The sequence below is a fragment of the Poecilia mexicana genome, unplaced genomic scaffold (genome assembly GCF_051168715.1).
Source record: "Poecilia mexicana isolate PSO_F unplaced genomic scaffold, ASM5116871v1 scaffold_7, whole genome shotgun sequence".
NCBI lineage: Eukaryota > Metazoa > Chordata > Actinopteri > Cyprinodontiformes > Poeciliidae > Poecilia > Poecilia mexicana.
The window spans coordinates 1,802,881-1,817,301 of record NW_028263376.1 but is presented as its reverse complement, the minus strand read 5'-3'; the positions used below and the strand labels follow the sequence as shown (position 1 = coordinate 1,817,301).

At 37.5% G+C, this 14,421-nt stretch overlaps 2 protein-coding genes across 6 annotated transcripts in view; both read left to right on the top strand.

Annotated features, from left to right (window-relative positions):
- The window catches only part of dennd2c (DENN/MADD domain containing 2C), a 60,106-nt gene extending 57,576 nt beyond the window's left edge, over window positions 1-2,530 (top strand). For all 4 annotated transcript variants that reach the window (XM_088006855.1, XM_088006853.1, XM_088006854.1 and 1 more), the window contains exons 18-19: window positions 771-857; window positions 936-2,530. In XM_088006855.1, the coding sequence (XP_087862981.1) occupies window positions 771-857; window positions 936-967 (119 nt within the window). In that variant the 3' untranslated portion in view covers window positions 968-2,530. The remainder of the gene's footprint in view (window positions 1-770; window positions 858-935) is intronic.
- A 9,879-nt stretch (window positions 2,531-12,409) lies between these two features.
- Window positions 12,410-14,421, top strand: part of rnf223 (ring finger protein 223) — a 10,193-nt gene continuing 8,181 nt past the window's right edge. The window contains exons 1-2 of one of the 2 annotated variants that reach the window (XM_015011996.2): window positions 12,410-12,733; window positions 13,025-13,125. The gene's annotated coding sequence lies outside the window, so the exon portion shown is untranslated. The remainder of the gene's footprint in view (window positions 12,734-13,024; window positions 13,126-14,421) is intronic. The other variant, XM_015011995.2, reaches the window with a different exon arrangement.

The following is a 14,421-nucleotide window of genomic DNA, read 5'->3' as shown; positions in this document are numbered from 1 at the left end:
ATGTCTAAGTTTGAGATAACGGAATTATTCTGCGGCGGCGGCGCGGCTAAACATCACATGTTAAAGAATAGTCTTTTTGCCCTCCAGCGTTGTACGCATGTGCGAAATTTCCTTATGTAAACAATAACATGCAGGGGTCTAGATTTGTAAATCCAATTATAATTAAGTCGGTGCCTCACCAGCTATGAACCTCACCGCACGTCACTGCTTTCGTTGTACTTCTAAATCTGCTCCTTAGTCGCATCTTTTCGGGGTTGCTACTGCCTCTAGGGGTGGTAACCCAACTAATATAATTACATTACTAAATCAGAATACCACAAAGTCTTTGTTATGTATTATTAGTTTTTCATTGTCTTAAGAATGTTCCTGGACAGTCAGCTCAACTTTGCTGAAAACACTGACTATATTTTGAAGAACTGTTCTCAGAGACTCTACCTTTTAAGAAGACGTTTTGAATTTGGGGGAAAAAATTATATTTTATTTATCACTACAGAAGGGTTCAGTGAATGCGCATATGAAACTGGTGGGTTCGGTACCTCAAAAAAGGTTAAGAACCACTGATCTAACACCTGAAAATAAAATCCAGCTTTTTCCTTCGAGGTTCACCATGTTTTAAACCTGTTTGAAAATCTTAGTAAAACTACCTTTAAAACTTTAATTGTGCAGCATTTTGAGAGAATGTGTGAACATATTTGCCCTTAGTTGATGTGGTCTAGCAGCTGATGTTTAACTCTGATTGGCTAACCTCTCTGTCCTGGCTCTCCTCCCAGGGCTCTATGAGTCCAGAGTGGCCGAGTATCTGGATTCGTGTCTAGAACCCGAGCCGAGTGGCGTGAACAAGTTTCTCAAAGGACTGGGTTCGTGTTGCTTTCTGAAACATTCACTCTCACAGACGACTTCATCAAAGTTAACCCTTCCTGTTCTTGCTCTGTTAGGAAACAAGATGAAGCTGCTCCAGATGAAATGACAGAAAACATTCAGTAATCACTCACCAGAGGAGAGACTCCAGGTTTAAAACCAGAACAAGCGTTTCTGCTGGCTGGCTCAAGGAACCATATGTGGAAAGTCTTCATGGCGGTTTGGGAACCCGCATGTCTGATGGCACCACACACACTTCACCTCGGATCAGAACTCGGAACTGGAAACACTTTACTGTCCGTCTCCTCCTTGGAGCCACTCAATGAGAGTCGGGCGCTGCATCTTGGTGAGAGTCCAACAACGCTCCAGCTACTGAGACTCTCAGCTTTAACCTGTGGTTGTGATTATGAGCTCCATTTTAATGGAAACTATTTACTTTGAACTTCCAGTCAGGAACATGTAACTTATCAGTCCTGTAAGTACTTTAAAATTTTGAATGACGTGTGGTTCCAACCTGGAGGATTTTATTGTTCTCTTTTAAGTACAATCCGTTATTGTTGCTTTTCTTTCTACTAAAAGCTAAAATTTTTCTGCTTCCTTCATTTACATTTCAGATCCAACTGAAGGGTCTCGACTCTCGCAACATTTACTATGTGAATTCATGTTTGGTTTTGTACCTCCTGTCCTTGAATTTCTTCAAATGGACGTATTTTTCTTTTTTTTTTTTTACATTTTGCATATGCTCAAGACTGTTATAAAGCTGACGTGTTCTTAAATCTTAAATCAGTTTATTTGCAGTGACTCTACAGAACTTAACACATTTGTACCTGTGAGCATGTAAATCCATTAGGGTTTATTTGTTGTAGTCCAGGGCTGTCCAAACTGCGGCCTGGGGGCCACTTGCGGCCCCAAAGTGTGATAAAAATTCAACCTTCCTGAAAGTGGAGCCGATGGACACTTGTAATTTTTACACATTTACATATTCTGAAATGTAAGGTTTTAGGTGCAACACAAAGTATTTTTACTCTGCTAACCTTGTTTTTAGTTAAAAATAAACATTCAATTACTTTTTGGTCTGTAACAAATCCGGACACCCATTTACTAAAATTAGCTGGATGCAGCGAGGGTCTTAGAAAGGTGTTTTCATTAGAATAGACAAAAAACATTTTCTAACAGGATAGAAAATATTCAGACCAAAAAGTAAAAATAATAACTGTACACCTTTCTGTTAAGGCCAAAATGTTAGTACTTTTCTTAAAGTACTAACATGATTTTCTTCTGTGTTTTTTAGTTAGACACACTCAGGGGCCATTTTGTTTTTTAACTTGCAAATTTTGGCCTGTGGTGCAAAAGTTTTGGACAGCATAGCTGTCACCTGATCTTTGAAGGTGATGCAGTATTTTTCCTGGCTGATTGATTTTTTTTCTCTAAAACAGTTACAGTTGATTTTCTGAGCAAATTTACAAAACATATCCTCTGCTGGTTCTAAGATTGTTTTCTCACCTACAGAATTGCTATTCAGCCATTTTTTTCCCCAGTTTGAGATATTCATCCTAAAATTGACTAACTCATTTTGCTGAGTTTCATGGAGATGCTAATAAAACTTGTAATGTTTCATGTTTTCATGCTGTGCAACATCCAGGCAATGCAGTAAATAACAATGACCACACGAGGGCGCTGGCTCTTTGTGCGTTTACTGAAGATATCAGGGGAATAAGTGACTTTTTATGTTTCTGTCCGCATGAGAGCAGATTCTGCTTTTCCCACATGCAGCTTCTTCCAACAGATTGTGACATCTGGAAAATTGTTTGACATTTTTTTTGTCATATTTCTCGTTAGTGCTATTATTAACCAGATAATTATGACCTCTTCTTGTTTTATCATTAAAAATGTTGATATTTTAACTAGACTTAACCACAGGTTAACTGGGGAGTTTCAACCCAACGATCCAAAACTGTGACCTTTGACCCAGTTCATAATCACACAGTTCCATGATGGTGGGAAAATCCACAGAGCATCAACAAAGTTGATGTTTGAAGCTGCTGGTTAAAGGAAACAGGCTGAAGGAACGAGCTGCTGTCCAACTTGAGGAAGCTGGAAGACTTTACATGTTTTTGTGTCTCAAACACACAATAAAGTGCTACAGTTGCTCCCAGTCAGAGACAGTCTGATCGGGAGCAACTGTAACACTTTATTCAGTTTTGAAAAGACCCAAAAATTTAACTTTTTCTCTCTTTCAAAGAAATTTACATATGGACTTTATTTGTAGACTCATTAGACCTTTTCATAGAAATCCAAAGGTTGTAATACTTTGTAGCAAGAAAAGTATATTCTAAGATACTTCATAATGATAATAATCAAATTTATATAAAACGCCCTTTGTATCTCACCTTCTTAGTATAGATGCACAAGCAGGAAACCTTACAGCAACTATCACCTAATCAAGTCTCTATTAGCTATTTATAAAATAAGTGTACAGGAATTTTAAAAATATATTGAAATGTTAACCTTTCTATGCATGATTGATATTTAAACTTTCAAAGTCAGAAAACTTTTAGAAAAAAAAAATACATTTTGACAAATAAACTTCAGTTTTGAGAAGTCAAAAATTTTCTCAAATTTTTTTTTGAGAAAATCAGATAAATTTTAAAGACAATTTTTTTTGACATCTCATCCTACCCATTTTGATATCATCCCCTCTCCTTGCCCTAATTTTTTATTGAAGTTTTTAGAAAAAAAAACTTAACTTACCCTCTTTTGAGACCTTTTTGGCAATGTTTCTTGTTGAAACACATGTATGAGGAAATGGAAAACAAATTTTTCTGCTTTTATTTTTAATTATGTTTTGGTCCTCCATAGAACCTCACCAGCTGAAAATGATGATTAAAATGATATCCTGGAAGGTGTGAAAACACCTGAATTATCTTCTGAGTCCGATCTCATTTGAACACTTCAACAGGACCAAACATCATCACACATTTCCCAGTCAAAACCAGTATGGGCTACAGAGTGCTGCAGTTGGTAGCATTGTTGCTTTGTCTGTTCTGTGTATATGCAATAAAAACACTAAAGGGCACATGAAGGTCAAACTGAGGCTCAGAGGAGAAAGAAGCAAAAGGACTGATCCAAAGGTAGATGAGAACCTCAGATAGTGTAAAAACACAGGAATAACGCTCTATTCTGCTGTGCAGCAATATAAATATGACCTTCAGTCATCATAAGAAGACACAGAGGAGTGGCTTTGTCGACAGACTGATAGAATATTGGAGTTTTTGTATTTGCTGAACAAAGATGTTTTTTAAAACATAGCTTGCAGAACTTTATGAAATCAATACTTCTCTAAGTAGATTCATCATATTTTCAATCAATCAATCAATCAAATTTTATTTGTATAGCACATTTCAGCAGCAAGGCATTTCAAAGTGCTTTACATAATTTTACTTTAGTCAAAACATCGTTTGACAAGGACTTTAACCTCTCGGAAACAGTGAGAAAGAAAAATAAAAAGAAAGTAATAAAAAGATAAAAAGAAAAGATAAAATCATTAAAAACATAAAATACATTGAAGGCATCAATGTATTTTATGTATATTGCCATAAGCAACTCTAAACAGGTGGGTTTTAAGTTGAGATTTAAAGGCACCCAGTGTTTCAGCTGTTTTACAGTTTTCTGGAAGTTTGTTCCAAATCCGTGATGCATAGAAGCTGAATGCTGCTTCTCCTTGTTTGGTTCTGGTTCTGGGGATGCAGAGCAGACCAGAACCAGAAGATCTGAGGGCTTTAGACGGTGATACAGCAATAACAGATCTTTAATGTATTGTGGTGCTAAACCATTCAGTGATTTATAAACTAGCAACAGTATTTTAAAGTCTATTCTTTGAGCTACAGGGAGCCAGTGTAGGGACTTTAAAACTGGTGTTATGTGCTCTATCTTCCTGGTTTTAGTGAGAACCTGAGCAGCAGCTTCTGGATCAGCTGCAGCTGTTTGATTGATTTATTAGTCAGACCTGTGAAGACGCTGTTGCAGTAATCAATGCGGCTGAAGATAAACGCATGGATGAGTTTCTCTAGATCGCGCTGAGACATTAGTCCTCTAATCCTGGAGATGTTCTTCAGGTGATAGAATTTAAAAATGTGTCAGAGAGCTTTTCAGAGGGGGAATGAAGAATAAATTGAAAGAGCAGAAAACTCTGGAATTAATCTCCAAACAGTCTGAAAATATAAAGGGGAAAAAGAAAATGGTTTGTTCAGATGATGGTCTTATGAGCATACCTCAACCATCAGAAGATAATTTAAAGGACAGACATTAAAGGTGCTCCCTACTCCCATAGTATTCAAATTCAATTGATAAGGAAAATTGGAAGCTGTTTGCAGGAACAACTGATAGTAGTTTTTACCAAAAAAAAAAGTCTTATAAGACAAAAGTAAAAAACAGGATATGGTGAAGGTATATTAATTTCACTTGTGATGTCAAGAGTGAATGTGATTATGAAAAAATATGACTAAAACCTGAAGGGAAATATCTGTCTTTAGGTGCCTGATGTTCACTGAGGATTAACAGAGTCTTGATCCTTTTTGTTCCATAATTCCCATATTTTTTGTGTCCAGTCATTTTTAGTATTGGTGATGAACAATAACTCAAACTGCTGCTAGAAGGATAAGTTGATCCGAAGATTCTGAAAGATTCTCAAACAGATTCTCTACGTGTTCAGATGATACCAGCATCTGAACATGCTGCTGGTATCAATATAGATGTTCCTATATTGATAAGAACATCTAATTGAGCATGCTTTACTATTTGATAATTATCCATAGAAAATTGGAATTTTTCAATGATTAAATTGAAAATAATTTTTTTGTAAAGCACCTTGAGATGATATTTGTTGTGAATTATGCAGCTTGACTTTGACAACCTGCTAATAAATGTCGGCACAACTGAATTGTTTAACTCAATTCAGTTGATGGTAACGGCTCTGGACGTAGCGTAGCCGACACAAAGTGAGAAAGAGAAGAACGAGACTGGTTTTAGGTTATTCTTCACTTTGTGGCACTAAATGAATAATATATTCATCTCCAGGGTTGATTTAGTTAACCGTGTTGTTCTACCGCGGCAGCGCTACATGTTAAAGAATCGTCTTTCTGTCCTTCAGCACTGTGCGCATGCGTGAAGTTATTCGTCAGCGTTAATACATAAACCCTTTTTAAAGTCCAGATAATTAATCTATTTTTTTGTTTTAAGATTGAAAGAACTTCAGTATATCAGTATTTACTAATTAAGCTGCCGTTGCACCATTAGCTAAATATTTTTTTATTCATCTAGAAATATATTTACAACCAAACAATAATAATACCAAGTATTCCTGTAGATTTTCTCAAATAATAAAGGTATTGTGCTGAGCAGTAAATCCCTGATTTCTCATCTTGTTCATATTTTCACACAGAACAAAGACAGATCCTCACCGATCCTGAGTAATGTTTTTATTTCTAAAATGTACAAATAGAAAAGTATAAAAAGCTTAAACAGTTTTCGTTAATCTGTGTGATACTGAGAAAGCTGAGACGAAAGACAAGGACTCCTCTACTAATAACTGTAGCATTTACCATGAATACTGCCTCTAGCCATGCAGTGTGAATGAGTCAACAGATGTTTTGACATTATTCTCCATAAGTCTCTTTGCTTTGCAGCATAAAATTATCTCAACATGCCAAAACAGGGAAGGTCAGTGATGGTGAAAAAGATCCTTTTCCAAGGCCTCACGTGAATTAGGCTTGTCATGGAAAATTGTTGTCATGACAACCTTTTGGACACCTTGACTGCAAACCAGATCATAGTTTCTGAGAAGACTGAGCCCCTCCTCCACTGGACTGTAACTTCTTGGTTTGGTGTCTGAACAACAACCAAGATTTATTTCCTTCTTCCTCCACAAATGATAAGCAACAAAATTACTACAGTAATACACACAGCCAAAGATTAGTTGATGAAGAACGTGAATGTTTGGCTGCATGTGAGCCATAAAGATAAGTTAATGACTCCACAAGATTACAGTAAACTATAAAGTAGTCCCTTGTGTGCTTGTAAACCAATATACTTGGTGTTTACCTGCTTTGTTTTTGATTTAATTTTGACCTCAACAATCAGATGCAGATATGACCTACATACCTAGCAGATCTTGATATTTTCACTTAATCGTAATTGTTTAGCTTGAGTTTGTAATTCATAATGTTTTTGTTTGAATGTAAATTGAAATTGCTTTAATTTTCTCTTTTTTAAATCAAATTGGCATTATATAAACATCAAACAGATCTTTCTGTTGCACTCCTTTAAATTAAAGCTGTATAATTTCATGGATGTTAGGAGTTTATATTCAGCAATGACCTACTCTAAGAAGCTGTACTGATACTTTTAGAAAAGCATCTCACATGTAGTACTCACTGATCTAATCCATATTTGTTTAACATATAAAAATCCATTTCATTTTTTGCATCCAGTAGCATAGCCAACACACTGGATTCACTCAGTTGAGAATATTTATTTTTCTTCACTAATGTAGTTGTTTGTATGTTATGATCGAAGGCCATTTGCTGTTATATTTTGGTTACTTTTAAGTCCTGAACTATTGTATAATTGACATACTCAGGTCTTGCCAAACTCAGTTCATTTCATTATTGCTAGAAAGGTGAAAACATTTCCTGTTTACTAAGAATCCATGCTACATAGCGCCTGTAACTACAAACTGAACAAATTAAATGTCTTGCTTGAAACAGACTCTTCCAAAAATCTTAAAATGATGTTTGTAAGAACTATTACAAACCATGTTTATGGCCTAGCTATGCTAATTACAACTTGAACTGGAAGTGTTCCCCTCAGGCCAGCTACGACTGGAAGGCAGCAAAATCTGACTGGTTTAAATGTTCTTTACTGGTTTCTGTCTGATTTCCATTTCCCACTCTTTCTGCAGTTCACCTGGATGTTTAACATTTTGTTGAACTCAATTCAACTGAATTGAGTTAAACAATTCAGTTGTGCCGACATTTGTTATGAATTATAATAAATAATGTTATAATAAATGTTGGCATAAAGCACAGTAAGCTCAGTAATTATTCAAGACTGCAATTACAAAATTTTTGGAAATATCTACAGATGAGACATTGTGTTACCTCAAAATTTTAAAAGACTGTAGAAAATGATATACTAAACTATATTAGGATGCCGCATGATTGACACACTGCCTCTCAATTTTATAAGCTGTTAAGTTATAATTTGAGTAGTGAATCGTCAAATATTAAACTTTTATGGCAGAGAGATTTGAAAATAGAGAATACAAAAGAAAAATGGTTGAACGTGCTGTCAGAGAGTGGTAAATATGTGAAAGAGGCCAGATGTAAATTTATACAGTATAAGGTGCTACATAGCATTATCATTATCATATACGCCTGCCAGACTACATAATGGCAGACAATATGTGTTGGAAATGTAAGAAAGAGGTGGGCACATATTTGCACTGTTTTGGGACTGCTCTCTGGTTTCACCATTTTGGATTAAAACCTTGGAGGCTCTGAGTTCAGGGCTCGGCTCAGAGATCCTCAGACTCCAGAACTGCATCTCTACTAGGAGACAGAACTCAAATGACAAACAACCCAAAAGGAGTTTCTACAGTTGTGGTGATCGGTCTAGTGACAGTATGCAGGATTATCATAAGACATTGAAAGACCACAAAGTGTCCCAAGCTAAGTGAGTGGATTAAATCGATGACAGACACATCTTCCTATGAAGTCATGCTCAACAACATGGAAGGGAACAGGGACATGGACCGGATAGCTTTTGGGACTCACTGAAATTAATTACGGCCTTAGTGTGAAACATCATGATGAAGCTTCTTGGATTTCCTGGACAACTAATTTTCCCCAGCTACTGTATGTTTTTGAACTAACACTGTAACATGCACGTGATGTATAACTGTACCATGGGGGTTTGGGGGTGGGGGGGGGGGTTGTGCACCAGCCTTTTCTGTTTGTGTTTTTGCTTTATGTGTGATAATACTCAGAAAATCAATAAAAAAAAAATTAATTACAAAAAGCATAATTACAGCATTGGATCAAGCCTCGTTTTGGCCAATCATCGTTCGAGCTCCAGTTGAAAAGGACCTCCTGACCACGGCCTCCTCTGCTTACCAGCTGTGATCAACCCACCTCCGCCCCATCTCCACCTTCTGCTCCTGGCTCTCAGGCCACATCCTTCTTCGACAGCCGCCACCAGTACAGGCCCCGGGGGGATTACATTCCTATGCAGCATCAGGAATGTTTATCGAGCTTCTCGAAGTTCCAGCTCGACATCCCCGGCCGGGCCAAAGGACTTTAATGTTTATTTGTCATTAAACTTTCTTTAATTGCTTTCTTTCTCTGTCTGAGTTTCTCCAGATTGAATTGACATTGTTTTAATATACTAAAAGTTCCAGATGAACTCTGTTGATCCAACCTGAAATTGTTCACTGTTATCTTTCCACTGAACCCCATTTTAAATACTTTTGTTTGAAAAGAATAATAAAAGCCCTGAAAACGCTGAAAATGTGAAAAAGTTTGAGGCGCTCTTCACGTTCCACACATTTCAGATCAAGTTTGATGATCAGAACTCGGATCAAAATGTGCCAACACTGCAGGGTAGCAAAGTAAACACAGCGAACAAGACGGCTCCTACAAGCTCAGCGTTAACACAAATGTAGCATTGTGTTTATTATTTTCCTGGACAGAGCACACACTTTGTGCCCTGAAACTATCATCTTTCTGTCAGTTCAAGTAAGGAGACGGTAAACATTGTGTCGTTTTATGGCCACAGCTTCACGTGCTCCGGCCCGGCCCAAACCGTCCCGGAAAGATAACACACCGCTTCAGAAACTCACCTACTTAAACTTTGATATGTTTTACTGTCGGGCCGACTTTCAAGCATTCAAGGAAGCGGAACAAGACCGCTTATCGTTTAGTCACATTTCTCAGTCCTTCCCATGAGTGTGCACAACAGAACGGCCAATAAATGACTGTGCTGAGGTGATATAGCAGTATTTGTGTTCGGGTTACTAAATAACCAGGCCAGTAACAGGCAGCTGTTACTGAACGGACATACTATCCCTACACAGGCATTAGTCATTATCATGGACCCAAATAAGTAAATTAAAACATAAAAGGCAAACACATTTATTTGATAAACTGGCTGTGGTGCTGCTTATATTTCCAAAATACTTTCTAGCCATTCTTGTAGGACTCGAAAAGCAGCCTCACTGAGAGTCGCCTCTGTGGCTAGCGGTGGTCAGAAACAGTGAAGGAAGCAGGCAGTCGCTGTCACAGCTCCTGTGTGAAGACAGTTCAGCAGCAGCACCTGTTAGCTTATCACTGCTGCATGGAAATCACCCGCTGGACAGATTCTCATCTCCTACAAAATGGCTCATACAAAGCACGGCAGCAGCATGCCAGTATTTCTGTGTCTTCTGTATCGATGTCATGGCTGCTTTGCCAGTCTGAATCTGTAACCTGGAGAAAATGGCACTAATAAAGGCTCCATATTAATCTGCAGATTTTAGGATTCCCAGCAGGGCTGGCCCCAGATTTTATGGGGCTCAGAGCAGAATTTGATTTGGGGCCTACTTCCTGTCAAGCCCATCAGTAATCTAACAAAATTTGGTATTGGACAATAAATCAACACTATATCGCAATAAACGTAATGGTATCAATAATACGTCTTATTGAATATCTAGAATATTCACTAAACTCTGATCCAGAGCCATACAGCATTCTGGGAGATGTAGGCAGAGGGAAGGTGTTATCCACTCAACCTCTCACTGCTATCTAAGCTAGGTTGGTAGCAACAACCTAGTGAGTAAGTTGCAGCAGTTTCATGTTTTACCACCGTGATTCATAACTGATTAAAAATGAAGAAAAAAGGCTGGATAGAAAACTATGGATTAAACAGGAAAGGTGACAGTATTTCAGATATTTAAAGCAAAAAATGACTCAATAATTATCAGTATTGATTTTCAGCCATATCGTCAATTAAAAAAAGTTTCACTGTGAAGAAATGTAACATCACGACAAAAACAGTCAGTTAGATTAAAGCTGGTAGCCAGACAGTCACTGATCCTCAGTTTGGACCTGGATAAATTCTGCTCTGTTTGGTTGTAAAATTATATCTAATAAATATAAATCTACTCTACTAAAACAAGCTGCCATCACATCTGAGCTCTACTTATTTGACTGTTTTGGTATTTTTATTTAGTCAGGTTACTTTTCAAATTGCTGCTTCAGATGTGTTTCCATGTATTCTGTGAAGTAGGAAGTTTGAGCTGTAACTCAGAAAAGCAACATTTGGCTACAATAAAACAGAGACGTTTCTAAAAACTGCCAGGAAACAGCCACCTCTGGCTCAAACACCCAAACCACTGCAGCTCTTTTGGTCTGGTTTGATTTACTTTATTGTCCCCAGAGAGCAACTCATTTGCAGTAAAGTCGACAAAATTCATACTACAACAATAACACTGTCAATGCAGAGGAAACACACACACACATTTACAAAACCATGTCAGGACTCAAACAGCACAATTCATCGGGAGTCATTCAAAAACCCAACAGCTGAGGTAATAAAATAAATAGGTTCTGGATTATTTTGCTCTTTAGAGGTAAGTAAACCTGGTTGTTGGTGGCAGTCGTCTGATCTTGCCTCCTTTTGTTCTAAAACCTTGAGTTAATTCTCTTAAAGTACCACCCACATTACAAATCTTAACTTTTCTCCTAAACCTCTTTTTATTTACCAGGAGGAGGTTACCAAACCAAATAAAAGAAGAATAAATCATTCTTTAAAGGGATTGATCATCATTAAAAGCATTCAGCTTAGTCTCTGGTTGGCACTTTTGCAAATGAAGTTAGTATTAGAGTCTTAAGCTGGCTAGACTGGTGCCCAAAGATTTAAACTGGCTCCATTAATTTATTTAATTTATTTTAAAATGTGTGAAAACCTGCTACTACATCATTAGCTTACTTATATCAGCTGATTGGCTCTGTCCTTGTGCCTCTTGTGATGTCATCAGCTCAAACAAAAACTAAGAGGAATTAGCTTTTTTTTAACATGCCACTTTTTAAAACCTTTGTAGTTTATGAAATCCTGTTGTGTAAATCCATATTTATAGCCCAGCTGTGCTTTTATTGTTAGTCTACATTTTATGGTGATATAAAATATATAACACTGGGAGCGTCTTTAACTTGGCTCCAATAAAAGTTTGACTTTGGTCAAACTTTAAGCCACATTCTGAGAATCTGGTGAGTTTGGGTGTGAATGGTTCAGATCTGGTTCTGATCTGGTTCTGAACAAAATAAATGCAGCTGACAGGAGCATTTATTCTGAAGGATTTCTATTTTCTCCACGGTTGTGCTCCTGAGTTATTCCAGTATGGATGAAAGGTGGAAATAAAGGTGGAACTATAACAGTATAAACATGGGAGGAGTGTTTAGTGGAGGGAAATCAGTACAGCTCTACTCAGTCCTGACTCCTCTTCCTTCTCCTCCTCCTCCACTGCAGGCGCCACCCCAAGGCCAAGTCTTTCTATTTGCATAGAGGGCTAAAAAGGGAGCTGACAGAACAGGGCAGGTGGTAACGGCCAACAAACTGAGGAGGAAGGAGGATCAGCCTCCAGCACTGAACGCCCGCTGTCTCGCTCAGACAGAACCGCAGAACGACATCACATTAGAAGGAGCAACCTGAGCAACAACAACTAAAACTCCCTGAGGTTTCTGAATCCAGCCCATAAACTGTTCCCATGTGGAGAGGCAGTGAGTTGAGCCAGGCTGGGTGACGGATCAACAAGGGATAGACTGACATCTTCATCCTCTAACAGGTAAACTGGACTTCTGCAGATCTAAATCTTCTGTTTTTATGACATTGACTCAGTAAGGAACACTCCTTAAGACAACAGCAGCTGTGTTAACATGCAATGAGTTAGTTTGTTTTTAAGCACCCCATCAATACTTTGCTGAGTGTTCTTGACTTTTATAGCTGGATTATCAAACAGAATGAACTCTGAGCCCTCATAGCAAACTCATGTTCTGCATGTTGGACTCTGGTGTCTCTGCTTTCGTCCTGCATTGTCTTTCTTGTTTACACTCGCTCCCATCTGCTTCTACCACAGCCCACCTCACATTCAGCTCTCCCGTATCTGAACGGGTCCACCCCCTCACTCTGAAGACGTCAGGTGGATCAGGTTTCATTTGCTGTGGAAACTGAGAACAGGTAGTGCTGCATTGAGCATGACAGTTGGATTTACAGGATATACAGAAACAGGCAGTTGGAACAAACACAAAGAAGCTGCAGAAGTCTGAATACTTGATGAGGCTTGCAAAAAAAAAAACCAGCCCCAGTTCCAAAGGAACTGGGACTGGTTTTCAGACAGGTCAGTGGGACAGGGGAGGAAAAACAGATGAGTGAATGGAGCCAGCAGCAGAGAGACCCACCCAGTGTTTGAAGTTTATGTTTTGGGTTGAGCAGAAACTCAGTTAATGTTTGACTGAGGAGTTATCAGTCTGGGAGCCATTTTTAGCAGCGACTCCAGATTCTTTTAAGCATTGGAGCTCACAACCTGAATGGGTTTTTTACATCAAACTGTTTGTTTTATAAACAGACATTCGACCTTCAAACCACACCGAGACATTTTACCTTAATGACAGAATACTGAGGTTCCAAATAAAGCAAACATTTTTAATTAAAACTGGATATAAATAGATAAAATCAGAAATATTTAACAATACAAACATTTATTATTCTTTTAACTTCTAATTTTCTTTTAACTTAAGACATAAAATGGAACATCATGAATTACAATTTGAGAATAAGTATTTTACTTTTTTTTTTTTTTTAATTATTTCATAGTTCTCTAGCAGTGGACCAACAAATGAGACAATTTGTCTCTGAGGCTCATTCCAGCTGAGACTGATGGGATTTTTGTTCTTTGGCATTTTTTTTAAGTAGTGTTTTGATACTCTGTTTTATCAATTTGTGTTATTGTCGTTCCTGTACAGCACTTTGGTGCAGTTTTACACCTATTATTAAAGTGCCATATACATAAATTTGACATTGACATTGACATGTCAAACATGTCAAACATATGACAAACATATGATTATATAAAATAATTCATTTTTTGTTCTGGCTGTTTTGGACATCCATGCTGAGAGAGGAAAGAGAAACTTTACTTTTAATGCAAAATGTTCCTTTGAGACAATTATTTCATATTTAACCAAATATTGGATTCAGACTAATCATTCAGTTTTCAATAGCTTCAGATGTTGATGTAACTTTTTACAAACAGGGAATTTATTTCTGTTGTGCTCCTCCTCACTGGCCACAAGATAAAATGTAGTTACTAAGTTACTGTCAGGTCATGTCGAGCTAAAGGCTAAAAGCTGAAGGCAGCACTGTAGATTTTAATTAGAGGTATTAATGATAAGGTTTTAAATCTGTTTACATGTCACACAAACTCACCTATTACAACTAAGATATATTTAATTATTTTGCGTGTAAAAAAATATA